The sequence below is a fragment of the Python bivittatus genome, unplaced genomic scaffold (assembly GCF_059951505.1).
Source record: "Python bivittatus isolate LINGU-HERP-01145 unplaced genomic scaffold, Pbiv_v1 ctg000220_np1212, whole genome shotgun sequence".
NCBI lineage: Eukaryota > Metazoa > Chordata > Lepidosauria > Squamata > Pythonidae > Python > Python bivittatus.
In genome coordinates this window covers 29,997,535-30,020,604 of record NW_028277048.1, presented here as the reverse complement: position 1 = coordinate 30,020,604, position 23,070 = coordinate 29,997,535, and the positions used below count along the sequence as shown (strand labels likewise).

Sequence of the window (23,070 nt, the reverse complement as noted above, 5' to 3'; positions counted from 1 at the left end):
GGAAGCTAATCATCTTGGGCTACAGTCCAAAGTTGCCATTTGGTATAGACAAATACTGTAGATATCTCCAGTGATACACCAGAGATAGATGAAACTCTGATATGTTTGACAATATACCATTTAGTTTTTAAAACATTTAGTTCATGGATATACGAACTGTACCAACAGCCCTATATAATTGATTTCCTTGATTTGCAACTTTAATTCATTCAAATGGTGCCTGTGACTTTCATTGTTGATTAATCAGAGAAAATATCTCAAAAGGAATAACCCATTCAGAGAATCAAACCGAATGCCTTAGTTGAAACAATGTACATTCCTGAAATACTCTCTTCTTGAAGAAAAAAAGACTGGAATGGGTTTCAGGATGGGTGGATGTGGCAGTTTCTAAAACCTTGAACCTTTTAGGGTTGTGCATTTCTTCCAACAAAATTTTCTTTCACTAAAGTATTTTTGTATGCTGGAAGCAAAAGAAAGATGTTGAAAAAAACACGTGTCACAATGGCCAACATATAATTTTAAATTACAGTATTGTTAAAATTGTTCTCTTTTTTAATGTAGCTTTCAAGTCAAGTTTGTATCCTTTGTGCAGCTGTGATCTTCATTTATTTTTTTCCCAGACTCCGAGGGTTGCTGTGAGTGGTATGGTAATATGATGATATTACTGGATGGTATGCAACTAGATGGGATTTCTGGTTTGTTTTTTCATTATTCAGGGTGGCATTTTTTCCTTTTCTAGGTGTGTTACACTGTCAAAAATTTAGGATGTGTCTGTTTTCTAATCGAAAAGAAGCAGGAAAGTGTATAGCTATTGTTTTAGGTTGCACAGTTTGGGGGACTATACGTGACCTGATGGTTACAGTTGCTGAGTCCTGCTTAAAATGTGTAATAAACTCTGAATTCTTCTAAAAGAAGTGAAGTTGCCTTCTTCTGGGAATGGTGGTTGCCAAGTAGAGAACAGGAAGTTGTATCTTGAACAAATACTGAACCTTTACCATTTTGAAACTGTATTTTTAGTTGCATGACTGATGTTGGATTGTATAGCTAGCAGAGCTTAAATTGAATGGTTTTAGAATTATAAGTACTCTACACAAAACTAAATGAGTAACACATGTGAGTTTCAGATCTGTTGAGTTTACAGTGTTGTTGCCTCTGAGGACTTTGCATACTTTTAAGAAATGGTTTCAGGATCCTTTGCTTGCTTTACATTTATTCTTGATTTTTAATATCAAGTAAAATTATATTTTGTAAAAATGGCAGTTTATTGTAGAAATGCAAAGACTTTTCACATAAAATATCCTAAGTAGATTAAGAGATAAAACACCATTTATTGGCGTATTTGTACGTAATTTGTTTTAGTATCAGGTACTCAAAATCGCTAGGAGCTGAAATCTATTCAGTAAAGTCCTTACCTATACCTTTTTACTCATACTGCACAAGTTAGCATAGTTCTATGTATTTTAATATATGATTGCAAGATCTGGAGTATTCTATGCTAGGAAGCTCTTGTGGCTAATACCCAATTAGGAGCTTTTGATTTTGGGAAAAAAAGGGTCAAGAGATCAATTGATGATCAGGAAAACTTTTTATTTGGTTGCTTTCCTTTCTCACCCATTAAGAGGGGATATAATTTGATTTTCTGCCCTAAGTGTGAATTTCAGAAATAGTCTATTATTGGAATTAGAATTAAGCAAGTCTGCTGTATCTGTAGTACTGTATGCTAAAACTTAGAACTAAAAAAATGAAAATTAATGTCTGAGTGTTTAATAGTATTGAAGTTTGGAGTATAGTAAAATGCTATTCCTATGTGACTATTTCTGTTCTTCAATTTCTCTGTTTTAAAAGTGACTTTCAGGTTCGTTGGATGTTTTGTGTCTTTCTGAGTGTTGTTTTATAGTGGAATTATAACCGCTTCTGGTGACAAAGAAAAAAATTATAAGGCTAATACCTAATGATTTCTAATTTCATTTACTTTGTTGTCTTTTATGATGGTGGTAATAACATAGCCTTTTTTCTAAACATTTTTTTCTGTAGCATAAGCTTAACTTTTTTTTAAAAAAAAGTTGCTATTCCCTAGGAACTTCAAAATTTCATGGCTTCTTTTGTGCTGTATTCACGCATAAATCTTATACTATAAACTCTTCTTGTAGTGCTTCTGCTCATGAGTCAAACCTTCTCAGTGCTCTCAAAATGTTTACATTGTGTTTTGGTAAAATACATTAACTTCAGATTCAGAAGTACTAGCTGTTTAAACAGAGGGCAAAGTCTGCCAGATGTTATACTGACCTTGATGAGTTTCTCTTGCTTTGCATTTCAGTGAAGAAACATTGAGTTTGGTGAAAACCACCACATTTTGGGGAATGCTCTTGCATAGTGACTACAGTGTATTGTTATGATTATTTATTTATCCTGCATAATTCTTTATTCTGAATTTTCCTTGTTAAAATAAATAGAAGTAGTAAATTAAATTTGTGCTGTACTTCTTCTTTTTCAGAATCTGAAAAACAGCAACGTGAACTGCTATGTGGGTGCTTCCTGACAGAAGATTGGTGCTAAAAGAAAGAATCTACAGTGTTCAGCTAGCAGGATTTTGACAACTCTCCAGTTGCCTTGGGAGCTGGGGGATTGCTGTCTCTGAGCAGATATTTGCTGTTTCCTGCCTGGATGCAAAGCAGTACTTGAATCACATCTGCCACTCTCATACTTGAGGAAACATATTCTTTGCTGTGTAATCAGACATTAAATAAGATAAGCTATTATGTCTAAGAAGCAAAACCAAAAAGGTAAGCTTTAATATAGAGATAGTATAACTAATAAGAAGGACTATATTATAGGTTGCTATCAAATGTGGGAATTTAGTCAATGTTAATACATTTTTCAAAGTCAGGGAGGTTCTCAAGCTGTTCTCTTAAGTGTCTGTGAAGAAAAGAAATCCTGTTCAAATCTTGCTAAATATAAGATTACTTTTCTAAAAATATGGTCCTTAATCCCTTTCTCAAATCAAAGAAGGAATGTTTTCAGCATCTGAAAAACTTTTGACTTTCTTGTGTTAGGAATTTAAGCTAATGACATACATGAAAAATCCAGTTTTACTTCAGAACCATCAGTACTAACAACTGGCAAGACCTGCTATGGCAATGAATTGACTATTTCCTGTGTCTCATTTAAGAAGGTGCACCTATCTCTAGGCAGAATTTTGTCTTCCTCTGAGAAGTCATTGTCATTTTAAGAATTACTACTTTAGGAACAGTAAATCATTTTGGAATCTCTGTTTGCCAGTTAATAATTAGTAAAACTGGCATCTCTATTTGCCAGTTAATAATTAGTAAAGATTGTATGAGAAGCATGTCTGTTTGCATGAACATTTTATTTTTATGTATGTATGTATGTAGGTATTGAAAATGGGAGTTACTGATGATTTTTCCTTCCTTGATAATGCTATCATGTATGTTTCCTTGCTCTCTCTTAGTTGCCACTGATAATATGTCAAGATGTAAGATTCACTATGCATCTTTGAGTTGGAGAGTTAACATGAAATTTAGGCAAGTTTTAAAGATCAAAACTAGCACTCTGAATTAGGTTTAGAAAATGACTAAGAGTCAATTAAGGTTTTTATGAATATGTGGAAGATGTCTGAGACATTTTGAGTTTGAGGTAGATTGTTCCAGCTTTACTAGAAGTGTTCTGATTCTGAATAATTGGCATGCTTATTGAACAGTCTTATTGAACAACTTTCACCTAAGGTGACTAGGTTTATCATTTACAGATTCCAAAATTATAACTATTCAGGGGCTTCAGAAACATCCTAGAGCAGAGTACAGGTAGTCCCCAGATTAAGAACATCTGGTTTAAGGATGACCCATAGTTAAGAACAGAGCCTATTCTAGCAGAATTCAAGTTAAATGCACAATGATTTGAGTTAAGTACACAATGGTTCAAGTTAATTACACACTACTTTATACAGTATTATACAATAGTACTGTTCCGGCTTACTTACAAATTCAATTTAAGATTAGACCTTGGGAACAGAACTTGTTCTTAAACTGGGGACTACCTGTACATGATTGGTTGGTCCCACTTCTTCCCAAATCGGCATGAATCAGTTCCCACTTACCTTTTGTGCAACCATCTTTCAAAGGGGCTACGCTGAAATTTCTAGGTCACAACTGGCTTAAAATTTATGCCTGTTTTAGAAATGTGCCTTTTGTTTTTGTTTTTGTTTTTGTTTTTGTTTTTGTTTTTTTGTCTTTTTCTTGCATACTGGAAAGGGTGTTTCTCTTTCAGTGTTAGACACATCTGACTGATTTTGAAGTGTACAAGAGGCCTTTCTGCATACTTAATTCCCTGTTGTATCTTATAGAACTGAAGCTAATTTGAAGTGTTGATCTGCAAGTTTTATTCCGATCCCTGAACTCTAATGGCCAGGTGTTTGTTTTAAGAGTATTTGGATTACCGTATTGAGAACAAGTTACTGACCCCCCCCCCCCAAAAAGGCATTTTGAATAAACCTAATGTATGGTACAGTATAGTCTTACTGCTTCTATGTCATAATGTTCAATAAACCTCACTATTTATTGATTTCTGTTGCCAATCTCTCCTGAAATAAAATTTGACAATTGTACAAGAATAAATTGCTAAGTTGGCTGTATGAACTATTTCCAGCTGTAAATTGTTACACTATTCATCCTGTGGAAAAAAAGATTTGTGGCTCTCCATTCTAAAACAGACATTTAATACAAATTACTGTTTCCAGTGTACTTAAATGCTTAATTATGGTTGTGTTAATAGTCTGTGCTATAATGTCTAGAAATAGAACATATGACTAAAGAATTTGTATTTTAATTATGCATATTCTTAAGTTATTAACATATTAGCTCTGATTTGTATTTTCTAATTGGTTTATTTATTGTTTATTTCTAATTGGTTTAATTACTATTTATTTCTAATTGGTTTATTTACTGTTTTCCCACAACATAAATGTCTTGACACTAAGTTCTGAGAAGTATATGTTTCATCCTGTTTCCAGAGACACAGTCTGAAGCAAATGTATTGGGCATGGCTGCAAAAACCCTGCCCAGTTTTTATGAACCAGCAAAAATTTGGTCTTGTTTCAAACAATATACCTTTCACATAGAAATCATCTTGTATACAGTCATAATTTCTAATGTTTCAGTTCTGTACATTATTTGTGATGAGAAGTTGTAATGAGTCAGGTTTTCTTAGTGAAATTTTTCATGTACACACTAGTTGAACGTAAATAACAAGTACTGGATATTAGTTGTACTAGTATGTAACTGGGTAGTACCTTGTGCATACATATTCATGTTATTCTCTTTTGGGAAAAATATGTAAATTGCAGAAAAGAAATAGTAAACAAATAATGAGGGGATGTTAATCACTTACTTTTGTATACAGATCACATTCATTCTTGACCCCATACAGACTTTTTCTTGTACTCCATTCCTGCAGATTCATTCTACTTGCCCTAATTTTTCACCACTTAGGTATAACTTGCAATTGTTACTCTGTGTTCTCTGTCAAATGCAGTTAGCTTGGTTTTAAATACATCAATTACAAGTCCATACTCCTGATTGTATCATACAATCTATCTACAGATTATTTGGGGTCTCAGCTAACAATTCAAAATTCTCAAATTACAGGTACATTTACATTCCCAACCAACCAACCCACTTCTAATATCACCACTCTATCATACACTTTCTCTAAATCAACAGATTTATATACAAAATATAAATAAATTACTCACTTGTATACATTTCTCAGCAACCTGTTAAAGAATAAATATCTGATCTGTATACACACTGCCCTGAGAGGATTTCCAAATTTTACTCATTGATTCTTGTACTCTTTCAACCAGAATTCTGCTACACACCTTTCCAGTTATGTTTAAATTAATCCCCCTATAGTTTTCGCATTTACTCTTGGTATTTTTCCCTTTGATTTAGAAGAACAACAGTGGCATTTTTCCAATCATCAGGCACAGATGTAGTCTTCTCACACACGTTAAATAGGTTACACAGCACTCCATAAAAAAACCAAAGCTATACTTTTACATTTTTCCAGGCGTACCACCTACATCTGCAAATGTACCATTTTTCAACAATTTCAAAGTATTTATCTCTTCTCATTTTTTTTTCTTAGATGTCAACATTTATAGCATTCATCTACTTCCATCAAAACTGCTCTGTATTTTCTCTGCCTCTTTTAAACTTAACTCTCCCTTGTCGTCTGGTGACATTCTTTGAAACCATATTTTTTCAATATACACATTTGTAGTGGCAGTGCTGAGTAGTCTCAAACCTCTCTCAGAAACCCTCTGGGTTTATACAGCTTGGCCCCTCCTTCCTGCTTTGGTGTAGCTGCTTAGTAGTTACTGCTACCACTGCTTATCTTCCAAGAGGAAAGAAAAAGATAATGTAAAAATTCCTTTTCAGATCATCATACGCAAAACCTTTACTGTTGGAGAAGAAAATATAGGCATGCTCAAGTCACAGTAGCATCTTAAAAGATCTCCCGAAGAAAAACAGCACAGAACAAAGAATGATTCTAAGTGAATCACAAAGATCTGCTACTAATATAGAAGAAGCTCTGATGTGAAGAAGTGCATGAAACAATTTACTGAACATGTATAAAAAGCATAAATATTAGAAACCACAAAGCATTAACTAGCAGGAAATAAATTAAACAGTGTTGTTCTTAGTTAATTTTCCTCTATTCCTCTAGAGAATAGATTAGCCTTGGAACAGATATTATTCTTTAGTAGTCCTGCTTCCTGCAAATTCCAGCTTAAATCTGAGGCTGAGGGATGATGGTAAATCTTACTTGTTTCCAGCCTTCTGTCCAGCAACTTCTGCCTGATTTCTAAAAGGAGAAAACTTTTTCTAATTTACAAAAAGGATTAGGTTTGGGGGGCATCTGCTTGTTGGATACATGCCAAAACCCATATGTTTCTGTTTGTGACAAAGGTGCTGATTTGAATGACTGAGCTGGTAGCTGTGACAATGAATGTGGGAATGGGGGCTTGCCCACCCATTCATTACAACAGTATACAGTATCTTTCATTCTTATTTTTTGCAGTGATCATTCTCTGTAAACCATTTTTTTTCTTATGTATACACTTTTTGACCTCATCATTTCCTCAAGCAATCCGTTGGATACTTCCCATTACAGTATCCTAATGTCCATTTTCCATTACTTTTGTTGGGAGATTAATTTGTCTTGTAATATTTTTTTAACACTTTCTCCCCCTGCAACCATTCTACCATCATTCTTGTTTCTTTCACTTTTTTTTCCAAGTTCATTTTTCCCAAGTTCCACTCTTGGCACTACCAGATAACCTTACTGGGATGTTTGAGCAGCATACGACAAATAAAAACATCCATAATATTACCTAAAACAGCCATAGTGAGGAAGATGATAAATTCAAAAATAGTTGAGAATCAGATAAAAATACAGAATAAAAATGACACAGCAGCAATAATCACAACAGTCCAACAACAACTGTTCAATTAGCAGATACTCTGCAGAAGAGCTTGGTTTGTAGCATCTCCTGAAAAGTAATCCATAATTGAACAAGTCTCATCTCCAGTGGGAGGCTGTTCCAGAGAACTGGTGCTGCCACTGAAAAGCAGCATCTCTGGGCCTCAGTCATTTGATGATCCATCTTACATTCAGAGGCTCTCATTGCTCTTGTATCCTTCACTGATTCTCTCAAATGATGAGATCAGTCATTCCTTTAGATTTATGTACATACAATATTCAAAAAATACCTTTTTCTAAGCAGGTAATCACTATTCCTATTTATTCTTAGGTCTCTGAATGGCTTTTTCTGTTCTCCCTCATTGTTTTCGCTCATCCATTCATATCACCCAGCAGAATAATGTTTTTCCTTGCATTAGAGTAGTTCATAAAATTGTGCTATCTTTCTCAAACTCATTTCTAGTTCTTCTGTTATTGCCAGTCTCTGGAGCATAACATGCCATTGTCATCAAACTATGAATTCTTACTTTAATATACACCTACTACAGTCTAGATGATAACAAATTGTATTCTCTGACATCTGCATTAGCCCTTTTAAAATTAAACCTACATCTTTACTTTCATGCATGTATTCATCACCTCCACAAGATCAGACCAGCTTCACTCAGATCTATTAATGCTTCCACTTTTAGTTAATGTTGTATGTTTGTGATTTGGTCTGACATACTGTAATACCTTTCTATTGTCTAAGAGTTTATAATTGGGTCTTAATTGTACTGTAATTGTATTTTAATTTGTATTGTTTTAGATTTTGAATGACTGACTTGCTGTCTAGTTTATATATGATAGTGTTATATGGTTTATATGGTGTTTTTATTTTGCATTTTTTAATTTAATTGTATATGTTTTTATTCAAATTGTATTTTTAGTGTATTTTATGATAAACCACCCAAAGAACTTCAGCTATTGGGCGCTTCAATACATAAATAAATAAATAAATATAACAATTATGATATAGAGATATCAAACTAAAACTGGACAATGATAAAGCACACCCAAAACTTACACATCAATATGTTCTCTACTATTTTATACTCTCAATGTGCAAAATTGATATCCAGCCTTATTAAACATTTTCTGAGAGACATATTTAACATTCTTTAAAACCTTAATGTGCTTCTTGGTTAAAATAGGATATTCTGCCTCATCCCATTTCTTTTGCAAATTACCACTATCTTCATAAAGTTCTTCTGTGATCTGTTTAAAAAAAATCATGGGTTTAGAATCCTCCCAAACACTTTCCCATAATAATAGTAATTCAGGAGTTGCTAACATTAGTGTCAGAATATGTTTTAATGTGTATATTGCCATTCTGCAATTTTATTCAGACCAATTCATCTTGCTGCATCACAAATGTTTTAAAAGATGAATTAATCATAAGCTGACCTAGAGTATTAATACCATTTTTTGCCCATGAGTTCTAAAAAAAAGAGATTTACCTGCAGTTCTGAAACTGATATAATCCCACATTGTCAGTTTCTCTTTGGAATATAGATCAGATTAAGTATCCTTCTAAGTACCAATCAAACATGTCTTGCCAGCTGTAATACAGGAAAGACAATTGATTTGGCACAGAGCTGGAATCAACCAAGGATAGCAAACGAGTAAAGCTCTACCTTCATGAATAAGGTGAATTGCGCCTTTCACCACAGCCAGGAAATGATCCTTCCCCTCCATTCCCTTCCCAAAATCCAATTAGAGAAGGATTGGAATAACTTGGTCACCAGACAAGCAGGATCTACTTGAGCAGAAGGAGGAATTCAAACTTACACAGCATCTTAGTTTGGTTCCAACAACTCCATGTGGACTGCAGTGATTCTGAAACAATGTCCCCCCAATGTATATTTGACCCTGAACCTGTTGGCTTTTAGAAAGATGTTAAAAACCTGATTGTTTCCTCAGGCATTGGGGCCAGGAAGATGGGAGTCTCTATCTGGAAGAGAATAATAATTGTGAATCTTTGATTGCCTATCAAGGGTTTGTTATTTTAATGGAATCGTTTTATCTGCTTTTCTTTATTTTGGTTTATTGTAAGCCACCCAGAATTGTAGCATTCAAGTTGGGCAGCCATATAAATTTCATAAGTAAATAAAGCACTGACCAAGATCTCCCTGTGGGCCAGTGCATGCATTGAATTAGCCTGTGTGATTCCAAGTAAGCCTGCCACACAGGAAATTGTGGATGTCGTCACTAGAAGCACCTCTACACTAAAGCCTCCTAGGGATGCATATGTAGGACTGCTGCACAGTATTCTTCTTTAGAAAGCACTGTTCACTTCTACTTCCTGACAAAGCATCTTTCACCTGGATGATGATGCAGAAAATAATTTCCAACAAGGATTAGAGGTCCTCCAGAAGTAGGACCCCATTCCCAGGGACAGCCATGGCATATCCTATATCAAAGACTGTGGCTTCACTGTAAGCAAATGGTGCACTGGACTTACCTAAAGGTCATTTTTCTGCAGAAGATAAGGCATGCAGCCCATCCACACACTGATGGGGCCCCTGATACTCTTGTTTATTTGTTTATTGTTTATTCCATAATCAACAGTATATAGTTTAATTTGTATCTGTACCTTACCCCTGCCTTTCTTGTGTGCTTCCTTTCGGGCTTGTTATTACAGATCTGGAGATCTGTATCCTCCCATAGGAAGCACTGCCAGAATCCTGTCTCTGGATTGGGGGGGTAGGGGAGTTATCTACTGTTGAGTGCCCTGTCTCCACTGTAGAAAAAGACTTTTATGATATGTCCAAAGTTAATATCTTTACCACTAACTCTTCTTACATTCCAAGTCACAATATTCCATATGCCATGGGCAACACCAGATGAGCCAATACATACTAACCTCCACTGCCCAGTTAGGTAAGACTTTTGTTTAAGGCTTTTCAGTAATTTAGAAAAGTAGAGTAGGTTACAAACTTTAGCTGTAGCCTTGCCACATACAGCATTCCCTGCTAATGGAATTCCCTGTTAAAATGCATAATTTTTAGGGGTTGAAATATCTTGTTGCATTTTGTTTTCTTGTTGTAAAAGAACTGAGCCTAAATATTTAAAATAATTTAAACCAACTGATTAAGATTTATATGAGCAGAAAAGAGGAATTTGAAGTGCCCAATTTAGTCTTGTTCAAAACATTTACTCTGAAAAGAGTGAAAGTCAAATTAAACATCCCCTGAGCTACTTCATAAAAGTCTATCAACATGCAGCAGCTCACAAGGAAACTTTTAACAGCTGAATGCAGTCTGATTTTATATATTAGCTTACTTTTTCTCTACTTTTCTCCTGACATTCAACTAAGTCACCTGACATAGTAATGCACTAGCCGCTTTTTGGGTTTTAAATAAGCAGATGGTTATTGAAGCAAAGTAATTGAAAACTTTTTAGAAAGTAGCCTGAAAATTTGTATTTTCTTTTGTTAGTAACTAAAATAGGAACTCAAAGCTTAATATATAGTATGAACAACATACTTGAGTATATTCAGTATATAGTAGTATATTGAACAGAATCTAGAGTATGAAAGAAAAAAACAGTGTAAGTATAGTAGCAAAATCCATAGGATATGGATGAGGTTCCAGCAACAGAACAATTTAGGGTGGGGTTTCTTTTGTTTTTTGGGGGAGGGGTTGGTCAAATTTGATGCTTTCATTGGGTAAGTAATTCAGAGCTCAAATGGTTTACATTGGCTATTTAAAAAGGAACATGTTATCATTCTCACAGTGAATGTGGCTCAGAATATTGTATATCTGCATTTGGAACAATAGATTGTATTAAGTAGTTTTTACATTTATTGATAGCAAATTGCATTTTAAGTTCCTGGAATTGTAAAGACCCAGTTGAGCAAAGTAGATGTAGATAGAAGAATACCTGGGGCTCAGTTTTGGAAAGGAATTACAATCTTTATGGATAATTTCTGTGAGGATTGAATGGACTAGTATCTTTAAGAATTTAATCAGAAAAATTGTTTATGACAGGTACCTGTATGAAATTTGCAAGCACTACACTTGATCTTAGCCAAAAGGCCAAGAAGCAAATGAAAATTGAAACAATCCACTTATGTTTATATTTTTATATATAATATGTGTGTGTTTGTGTGTTTATATTCCTGGGAGAATTTTTCTGACGTGTACAGTAAATGTTTTAATATTGGGTATTGTGATCTGAAAAAGCTTTTTGTTTCTGCCTGATACAAGCAGCTCTCTGAAGGTAATTATTTTGTTTTCCAGGCTAACTTCTTCTTTTTAATCTAGTAATAGAATTTGCAGCTCCCTAGTGTGTCATGTTTATCTTTTTTGTAAATTGTTATAAGTAGATTCAGCTGTAATTTGATGGAATTAGAAACTGTTTCCAAGTATAGTTTTGCTCAGAGCTGCAACTGAATAGTCTTGATAAGTGATAAAGACAGGCAGTGTAGATTGTAAAAATGCTAATTTTGTATTCTTCATGATTTATTTAAGGCATACATTTATTTATAACTAAAAATAATAACAGCTCCAACCCCATATACCAATGAATAAACTAATAGTGTCACTTCAGCCTCCAAAGGTCTATACAAAATAGTTTCAGTTTTAATAACAAGCAGAAAGCCAGTACTTTGAGGTCAAAGTCACCAGCAATCCTGTTACTGAGGTGTGAAGCCACTAGGCCAGAAGCAAGGACTGACAACAGATAGTCACCCCCTCTTCCACTCTAATGGCAAGCCTACTATTGCCTATCCTATCCCACCACAATCAGGGTGCACCTCTCCCCTGATCTGAGCCCCCCAGTATAGTAACAGATATTCTGACTACTTTCTGCACAGTTTCAGCACCTACCGGCTGGCAGCAATATAGCAAAGCCACTCATACTGGAACCCAACCATACACCCACCTCACTCTCTCTTCTACTCCCATCCTAATCCCCCCCAAATGTTCCTTTTGGCAAGGATACATCTTCTTATTAATGTATCCTGTCATAGCCCCTGACTTGTTATCTCACTACAAGTGGGGGCCCACCTCAAGCTGTTTCCCCTTTTACTTAAAACAGCTACCCCAGTCCAGCGCTTCCACTGCCCACAAGGACAGCAACATTCCCTTGGGGTCATTCTATTGATAACATTCTCACAGGGATTCCCATATTACCAGGGGTCCTGACCTGAGCTGTAACCAACTCCAGGACTTCAATTGCTAGGCCCCTGAAGCCCCCACCAGACTATTCTGGTTGTCCCATTCCTAAAATGCTAGAAGTAAATCAAGCTCCACCGACACCTAGCCACAGTGCTCCAAGAACCACCCAGGTCGGAAAATTGCTAGTGATTTCCACTCCAGTTACAGATCCTTGAACCTGAAAACTGCATTCCATCATGGTGAACCACCGTGAATTGAATTCCTGATAACCACTCTCTCTCTCTTCCAAATCTCTAATGTCTGCCCAAGGCACTACTTCACTGCATATAACTTCACTCATCCGCACTGGCACATTCCACCAGCTCCACGGGAGTCTGTTAAAGACCCTCAGCTCTAGCCAAAACCATCACTTCTACATCTACTCATTTTATCCACACCCAACTCACAGACCCCTGTAGAAGTAGCTGCCATTTAGTGCCATTTTTTTTTAAATGCTCTAAAATAATCATACTCCAACCTCTGACAAAATAGGATGCATTTTATGTAACTTTATTTTCCTGAGAGTAGTTGTGTTTTTTTATTATGCCACTAGCTGTAATTAATCTGCCTTTTCCAGTTGTGGAACAACTGCTTTGGTTACATTTGGTTTTTTATCTTCCCATTTGTTGAACAAATGAGTTTATGGAACAAACAACTGCAAAAATCACAGTGTTGGGTTGATTTAGTAATGATTATATTGCATAGAACAATGAAAATTGTGGGTCCATCTTTTACAAAGGAATTTGCAGCTATACTGTCTGCTTTTATCAGCAATCGCTCTCGTGTTGCATCAGAATTTCTCACTTAGAAGAGTTTCAGTAATTGTTTTGAGCTGCATAGGAAAGCTGCTACAGAGAAAAGTTTTGTAGCTGTTCATCTTGCAGTTCTCCTTATTGAATTTAGATTGTTGCATAAATGTATACTATAAATATTACCCACTCTTTTAAGAGTTTCTTAAGACTGATCTCCCTGAAATGCCTTGTTTGTTAGCATCCTCACTTTGGGTACTGTGCTTAAGATCTCTATCTTTATATGTGTGCAAAATTATAATTCTCTGGCAAGTCTGCCTTTGTTTTACTGCTGTTTATTTTGAAAGCAAATTAGGGGTAAAATGTAACTTTTTGGTGTGCATTTTTATGAATTAAAATTATTGTTTTTTATTATTTATTATTATTGTCAACCCTGAAAGCTACTCTTTAAGAGCAAAACGTTTAGATTCTTATATCTATCACTTTTGCTCTCTTAACTGTTTCACTACTTCAGTTATGGGTTCTTTTACTCTAGATGTAAAACGATAATGAGTATAATAATCACTAGTTCAAATGGGACGAATTAGTGATAAATGTACTGTCTTTCTATCAGAATGAGAAATTTCATAGTAATATTCTTGTAGCCATCTAAACAGTGATGCCTTGATGGTAACCACATAAATAAATAATAAGGTTTGGTCTGCTAATTCACTATTGTCTGAAGTAACAGCAAAAGAGAGACTGCAAATTTTATAAACTAAAATGCATGAACCAATTACAGTTTTAAACATTTTAAAAAACCACTTAAATAGAAAATACATTCATTTTATAATCATCTATAATAAAACTAAATATGTTTGACCTTCTGGTGCTCCTCAGTGATCTGTTAAAGAATTCCACTTCTCATATATGTAAAAAGCATATATATAACCATTCTGCTAAGACCAGTCAGCCAGCAAGGAAATACTGTATGGCATTATTGCAACCTATAAACACAAAATAAGAAACTACATAAGAGAACTATAGATATAATAAAAATAAACTCATTTGAAATCTCCATGTCCACAACTATGGCTAAAATTCCAGAGAAATCTGTATACACCCTGCTAAATGCTGTAGTAGGCCATCAAGTTTCAGCATAGACAGTAATTCTAAGCAAGCTTAAAACACACCCACACTCTCAAATTCACTATTTTTCTTCCTTTCAAAAGAGAGTATATTTGCACAGAAGTTGCAGAATTCAGTAGAGCAACAAAAGGACAGCAAATGCAGCTCCATTTTATATAGGTGACTTACCATGGATCTTATTTCCAATCAGAACTAATATCTAAGGTTATTTCCTTGGCAGTCAAAGTAACTCTTGAGACTCTCAGTTTATTCAGAAAAATGTTGCTTCTCATGCTATAGATTATTTTATAAATGCAGTTGGCAATTGTATCTTTGCTGGAAGCAGTCTTATAGTTCCACAGTGCCATTGAAGCTCAGTGTGACATCCACTTGTCTCCTGAGTCTTTCATGCCATTCACAATAGCTAATCATATATACAGCTAACATTATGTAGACATCTTTGTAGATTACTATAAGAGAATTAATCCCTCAGGGCCTCTAACATCTAAGTTGTCTATAGCAAGTAAGTTGGACATGGCTACATACCAATCTTAGCTATATGAAAGGCTTATATTAACAAGACTGTCTGCTCTCCACAATGGGGACCAGAAAACTGCTTAAAAGATAAAGGATGCAAACTTAATTATACATTTATACTTGCAAATTTTGTGAGTAAATATTTTTTATTATCAGGCTAATAAGCCCACTTTTTTAAAAACTGAATTTCTAAATCAGGAATAGGGCTCTTCTGGGCCTCATTCACCCTACCTGCCTGCTGACTTAACTGGCCCCACAAACCATCATATTAACAGCTTTGTCTTGCTTAACTGTTTCTTTTAATCCATCTAATGGGTTCATGTGGCTCATTCCCCTATTTCCCCCACTGGAAAAGTCAAGACTTGGCAGCTCATTTGCTCAAATTGTATCTTCTCCCATTTATGGAATGCAGACCAATTTTTTCCAGTGGCTTTCTGTGTCAACCTTGATGAAATGGGGGTCATCAGGAGGTGGGACTTTAATAAGATTAGAGAATGATGATACCATTTGACCTGTTAACTCAGTTGGGAACCCAAATCCAATTGTTTGAAGAGCAAGAATGTGGTTTTGTATATTCTTGCCAAAATTGAAAACCTTACTCAAACCTCAGCTCTATATCTAGCCTACCCAAAAGCCTTTATAGAAACCTTTACACTACTCGGATTTTAATAAAATTTCCTGAACAATAAAGAAATAGATTAGTTAATATTAGAGTCTTTGAATCCAACATGATTGGGGAATTCTGGACATAGCAGATTATTAGCTGTAATTCCATTGTTACTTGTATTGTTCTTGTGCTGATTTTTGTTTCTCATTTCCCCCATATTTGGCCTCAGAGCCTTAGTGGGGTGGAGGTGGGGAGTGTCTCCTAGCAGATGATTATGTTTTTGCTTTTAAAGTATTTTACATAGAATGACAAGCCTTTTCAGGTAGTTCTTGAAGAGTTCATTGAATAATGATTGGCTGAAGAGAAGATGTTTGAATTTCCAGCAGTTTCTGCTTAGGTATAACTAATAGGTGAACAGTTTCTCTTCTGTGGTTTAAAATTGCCCCAAAAGATTGTTTCTTTAATTTTTGTTGTTGTTATGCTGGTAACAGCAGATTTCCTCCATTGTTAAATCTGTGTTGTGCTGTTTTCTGTGGAGAACTGCTGCTAAGTAATTGGGAAATAAATAGGATGACTAAATAGAGGTGCCCCAAACACATTCTCTCTTGGCCAGCAAAGTACACTTTTTTCACCTTGTCAGGTTGCTCTGTCTCTTACAGAAGTGTCATCAGGGAGCAAAGGGTTAGTTCATGCTTGACCCGATGTACACTGTTAGTGTGTTTACCATGGTCATTTTGATGTTTCAGAGGAAGACCTGCATCTAAAATTGCACAGGAATGTGCAGCACAAACAAGATGTTGAACCCTGATAGCTGGCTCTGTATTACAAGGCATTGTGTACCTCTTCACATCTCCTGTAGTCTTCCTATAAAAAATAAATGCATATTATGAATAACTTCCGTGCAGCCTGGAGTAGCAGTTTTCAGCTGTCATCTAAGAAAAATGCTAAGTGTCAGTTTAAATACTTTAGCTTTTCTTGACCTGGTGTTCCATCCATTCTTCTCAGTACAGAGAAAATGGCATGCGGTATGGAAGAAGGAAGAGCTCAGTGTCTTTTCCCCATATGCTCTTTTTTATAGTTACAGATTCCACACTCACCCTTACACTACATTCACATCTTGAGGTCTGTGCCTAGGCCAGCGATGGCGAACCTTTGGGGCTTGGTGTGTCAAAAATTCGGAAAATGCCTAACTTGACTCTGCTAGTGTGTCACTCCCCTCTGAACAAAAGAGAAACAATTCTTTACATATTCATTTACAGTGGTACTTCGGTTCACAAACTTAATTCGTTCCGCGACTCTGGTCGTGACCCGAATTGGTTGTGACCCGAATCAAATTTTCCCATAAGGTTCAATGTAAATACGGTTAATCCGTTCTGACCCCTCCGAATTTGGTCACGATCCAATTTTGGTCGCGTCCCGAATCAAATTTTCCCATAAGGTTCAATGTAATTATAGTTAATCTGTTCTGAACCATATGTATTTTTTTTTTAAAACCACAAAAATATGAAACAAAATACAGTACAAAGAGAGAGAACGCTAACCTTGCTCGACGCGACTTCTGGCGTGGACAGGAAGGCGGGTGGGGAGGCGGTTATTGTTTGGAGGGAGAGTCCCCCTCCCTACAGGAAGCCGTGACCACGTGTCACGGGAGGGAAAATGGCTGCAGATCCTGTTCGTAACCCGATCTGGCGTTCGCGAACAGAGGCAAAATTTTGCGAACGGAGCTGTTCGTGAACTGAATTGTTCGTGGACAGAAGCGTTCGTGAACCGAGGTACCACTGTATAACCTTAAAATTAATGTGCAGTCTGTTTTCTAATGTACTAAATTGAAGTAAATAAAAGCGCTATTAAATATTTCCTTGCTGGCATTATTATTGATAGAATATTCCATGTTTGGGTTTCATCTTAATAAGGAGCTTGGAAAAAAGGCTTGTGAACACCTGACTGAGTTCTTTGTTTATTTACTAAAATAGTGTCAATATAATTGGTTATATGAATGCAGTCAGCAAATAACAAATATACTATTGCTATGGTGAATGGGTTCTTTCCAGTATTTTAGTTACTTTAATAATTAGTATCTATGAAACATGATTGAATGGTAATCTGAATGCGAATTACTTGTGACAACTACTTGCATATGCTTTTGTCTGTGAAAGAAAGGGCTGAACAGTGAAGCAGTTGCAATAGTTAATATTGTCCCTGGAAGAGACTGTATCTAATGAAGAGGTGCTATGTGCTGTGTTCTTTTAGAGTCACAAAATAATGCTTGACGACTTCTTTGTGCACTCATTATGGTGTAAGTGTATTCTTGTGAAAAGAGGACTGTTAAATCATTAACAAACAAGTTGAGATTTTTTTAAGGATCTAAGAGGAGCAATTAATTGATTCCCCCCAAACTGCTTTTTCAACTATTTCTTTGTAAAGTAAAAAGACCCCAAGTCTTTTGGAGAGCATAAATGCATTATGCATATTAATATATCAGCCAAATCAGATAAAATACTGATTTCTGCATCACCAGCTGGATATTTATGCTGCTTTATCCTTTATTTAGGTCTAGAATTGATAAAAGGATAGCACTGGAATACCTATTTTGTGGCATGTACAAAAGCAGAACATATAAACATTTTTGTGAAAATTATAATAGCTAGTAGATCTAATGAATGCATTACAGAACTCCAGCAGCTTATACATCCAGAAGAGAGGCAGTATTAAATATTGAGTAAAGTCTTGGGCTGAAGTGGATTCATCTGCATAGATTTAGTACCTTATCTTTGGATTAGCAAAAAGCAAGAAAATTAATACAGTATTGAAATTGGTTCAATTGTCATAATTAAAACTATATTGCTGATGTTGATAGAGGTTACATTCCTTCATTGCTTTTGTGATCCTTCTGGATGTTTTTCTTTTAGCCAAACTGGCCAATGTAGAAGAATTTCAACAATATAATAACATTTTCAAAAATGATTGGGTTAGAATAGAAATAGAACTGGTGTGTCTCTTGATAAACTGCTCTACCCACTCAACCTGACACTCCTGCTGTGAGTTTCAATAAATATAGTGGATTCCAGATTATTGTTATGCATTCCACTGCTATATATTTTGAATTCTGATCTGAGTTGGTGGGCCAATGCCAACTTGAGGCAGAGAAGGGGTGAAATTTATACTTCTTCCACATAACTTATTATTTTTTGTGGACTAGGAAGAGCATAGTAGACCTTTGGTATGGAATCACTGGAGGACAGTTAAACCCTATCACTTTTCCCCAGCAATCTTGAAAGTAAGAACTGATTCTTCACTGCTTTTACAATGACCTCAGCTGCATCACATGAGTTTTTCCCAAGCAACCAGCTAATGACTGACCAGCAGTGCTGCCTTGGAACATGGAGAGAATAGCCATAAAAAAGTTTACAGCCAGCAGGACATACAACTTGCTATAATTTTGGTCTAAAAATAGAATTACCCTGAAAATTTCATAAAATCCAGTGATGAACATTAAAAAAAACCTTTAGTATGTCTCAGGAAATATTCAGGAAATACTCAGGAATCTAAAGTTCTGACTTTGAAAACTATTCAGCTGAAATGTTTTCTGGAACAGGTTTTAATATTTGACCAGTTTTGCGCTACCGCCAGAGCTATTTGTTTCAGAACCCTACTTCAAGGAAGTTTATACTAATGCTGTGATGCTCAACAGGTGAAACTGCTACGTTTTCTTCCTCTCCCGGGGGGTGTGTGCCTGCATGTTATTGCTTCCAGGGATTGGCTGAGTTATTCTAGCATAATTTTCAGCCTACTATTTATATGATTCTGCACAGAACAGTCTATAACTACAGCTAGTCTCTGACCTTAATTTCTTCCTTCTTGCTGCCTCTCATTCTGAACATTAATCTCTTTCAGATTTGTCAGGATTTATTTTTGATGTACAGTCGAATACTGTGATGGCCCAAGGAGGTACCTTTGAAAACATGAAAGAGAAGGTAAGTAATACCTTAGCAGTTACTTCAGCAAGAGCTTAAAATAATGTATTGTTGTTTTGAAAGTCAGAAAATATGATGAGAACTATGAATAGAGAATACATGGATGTGTTCAGCTTAAAATAAGCAGGCCTCTTACTGTTCTTCTGATCCTTTTACTGTTAGAAGTGGTGTCTTGCTTCTTCCACAATCTCAACATGTATTGATAGATAGCTTGTGCTATGGCTGAACATATTTTTTTCCTTTTTTTTTTAGCTGCCTTTGGTTTGGGGGCAAGGTTTTCTGGTCAGAACCTGTTTGAGAGCATATTGAGTCATAGTATTTGCTTTTCAGTGACAACTTAACCAGTGGAAGCCGGATGGCTTTATTCATGCTGTGGGCTCGTGCCGTTTGCAGCTGTAGCATAAGTGCTTGGGATATGTTGCTGCCAGAGAAGAAATGAATGGGCTGTTCCCAGAGCTAAAAACGAAACTGACATCAACTTAGAAGAATAGAAACCTAATTTTTCCCTTGTGTTTGCAGTAGCACATATTTGTCTTGGAAGTAATTGGTTAACGTGTGACCTGCCTATCTCATTTTTCTAGATTAGTGCTGTGAGAGCAATAGTCCCTAACCGCAGCAACAATGAGATTATCCTAGTGCTGCAGCACTTTGATAACTGTGTAGATCGAACTGTACAGGCTTTCATGGAAGGTAAGTTCTTAGTTTCTACCTGAAATGTTTTCTGGCAGGCTTCAAAAACTAAATCGGTGATGGAAAAAAAGCCGTGGGCTGTCACTTAACATATACACTTACTATTATGAAATTACAGACTGTTAAAGAATTACTCGCTTATTAAAACATGTTTATACATTCCTTCGTTTCCTGATACTGTGGTATTTCAAAAAATATAACAAAGGAACACGGCTTACAAGTTTTGCATGGTACTTGGAGTACATTTTACAAGACTTAAACTTTCTATGTGAAGGTTAAAGTTATGCAGGAAATATAAAATGTCTCTATGCCCTTTTTATTAGATACATTTCTAAGTTCTATTTTTATTGCTGAAGACTAGAAATGGGTGCCTGGGGTGGAGAAAAGTGAATGGTGCATTCAGTTAAAATTTTGCTTAGCTATTGAGTTTTGTGTTCTTCAATAGCAATGTATATTCACAAGTTTTCTTCGTAACTCATTTATGCATGTTCATGGAAACTCATGGAAACTGAAATTTTCCTGGCCTAATGAGAGGCTTGGCAGGAACTACTTGTGATGTTTACATGCTGCCTTTGAAAGCTTTGTGTTGCCCCAGAGACCCCAAAGGTTGTTAAAGATCGTCATTTTAAATGTGACAGAAGGGGAGAAGCATTAAGTGCCCTCCATATTAACTTTAATTTTTATTAAATAAAAATGAAATTAATGTTTTTTTGAGGTGACTAAACCCACTGCTTTTAGCCCAGAAGGTGTTGTACATTTCTGCTCTAAGCAATTTAGGCTTTTTTCATAGTTTTTTAAAAGAAAGGTTTCATTCTTTATTCTAAATTTGGTTTTATCCTATGTCTTCTTTCACAGTCTATTTAAGACTTCTGAAAACAAGCCTTTCTGGTTGAGCTTAGAATTGTGCATTTCAAGGCCTAGACTGGAAAAGCATTTTTCTGAGACCCCTTCCAAAATATTGTTCAGTACTGAAATGATCAAGTGGTTTGATGCTTTTCATTAGGTACTAAAATTAATTGGAAAATAGATTTCAGGAACTGAAATTTTTGGTTTCTACTCACTACCATTTATTGCCTTTTGGCTTCAATAAATTAGTCTTAAAAAGACTCTGGTAAACATAGAAATCCTAAAATCTTGTCACTATAATACAAAACCACTTTGTCTAAAGAGGGGCCTGAAGATATCGTTTTTTAATAGTAATTTTATTAAACATTACAATTAAAAAGATAAAAACTAATACAAACTAAAAAAATAAAAGAATAAAAAGAAAAAATAGAAAGTGCAAAAAGAAAGAAAAATAGAAAAGAAAGAAAAAAGTAAGAATATAATAAAGAAAAAGAAAAGAAATACATGAAGAAATGAATTCCCCCTTCATTACAACAAGTATAAACAATTTTAGTAACTTTTCTCTTAAAATACAACAGATGATCCCTTCTTCCCATATCTCATTTCTTATCTATAAACCAATCCTTAAAACCTCGTCGTTCAGTTCTGATCAGCAAAAGTCCATTAAGGAGACAACATATCTATTTTAACAATCAAATAAGCCAACTTTATATTTCTTCCTTTAAACAATCTTGATCTTTAATCCCTTCAAATAATGTCGTAGAATTTGATTTCTTTTCATTTTTTCTTTGTCCCTTCTCACAAAATTCTTCAAAGCTTTAACAAGTCTCTTTTGTAAATCCAATATAGGAAAGTTATCCAGGTCACTCTTTCGGTTTGTTATTTGTATATCCCTTTTAATTACTAAGACATCAGTCAGTTTCATTTGTATAGCCAGTGTAGTATTTTTTTTCCATATCATTCTTGTAGCCTGTCATTTTTAAATCCACTTTCAGATTGGTTTCAGTCTTGTCCAGTAAAACTTGTTTCTCTTCCATAACATCTTTTAAACAGTTTATCTATAAGGGCAGACACTCTTAAAATTAACTTCTGAGTCCATTGTTCAAATATATCGTCCAATGTTAAAATATTCTCCTTTAATTGTAACCTTTAGTTCCTTCTGGTTCTCTTGAGTGTCCAAGCTTCAAAGTCCCATCCTATCATGTGTGTGTGTGTGTGTTTTTTAAGAATTCAAAACAAAAGGATTTTCCTGTGGGAAGGATTCTTATAATTAATTTCAGAATCTTATTTCAAATCCATCTGGACCCATTTGTAACTTTCTAAAATCAATGTTCTAATCACCTTTTTGCTGTTTCTTCCAAAAAAAAAGTTTTTTTAAGTTGTTAAACTTGTATTTAAAACTTTTTTTGCTAAGGATTAAAGGTAACTCGGTGGTGTAAAACCAGTTGATCCAAAGGTTCCTAATAGCTGAAAAGCAGCTATTGTATTTCCAAAAGCAGTTAGAAGAGGAAGTATGCATACCCAGTGTCTATAAAGACGCCAACTGCGGTTTGAGCGAAGATGGCTATTGCCTCGTCTCCCAGCACTCTAAACCTGCTGGAGACCGCTGCCTTGCGGTTTCCTCACGAGGAGCAACTGTCTGGAGTACTTGTGGGCAATCTCAAGTCCTCTCCTTGTCCAGAGAGGAATTACAAAGAGCTGGTCTACTTGCCAGCTCCCCATTGTGCCGTGGAGTCATCTTCATTTCACCATTTCTGCCTCAGAAGTCCGTTAAACAGTGGCCCGAAGATATCCATTTAGCAACTTACTTTCTACTCAACATCTTGTAGACCTTTTGTATTTTATAAAATTGTACAAAG

At 35.4% G+C, this 23,070-nt stretch overlaps 1 protein-coding gene across 1 annotated transcript in view; it reads left to right on the top strand.

Annotated features, from left to right (window-relative positions):
* SPATS2 (spermatogenesis associated serine rich 2) overlaps window positions 1-23,070 on the top strand; it is a 45,737-nt gene that overhangs the window by 5,290 nt on the left and 17,377 nt on the right. Inside the window, exons 2-4 of the mRNA XM_007426224.3 lie at window positions 2,495-2,783; window positions 19,596-19,675; window positions 20,257-20,365. Of these exons, the coding sequence (XP_007426286.1) occupies window positions 2,759-2,783; window positions 19,596-19,675; window positions 20,257-20,365 (214 nt within the window). The 5' untranslated portion in view covers window positions 2,495-2,758. The remainder of the gene's footprint in view (window positions 1-2,494; window positions 2,784-19,595; window positions 19,676-20,256; window positions 20,366-23,070) is intronic.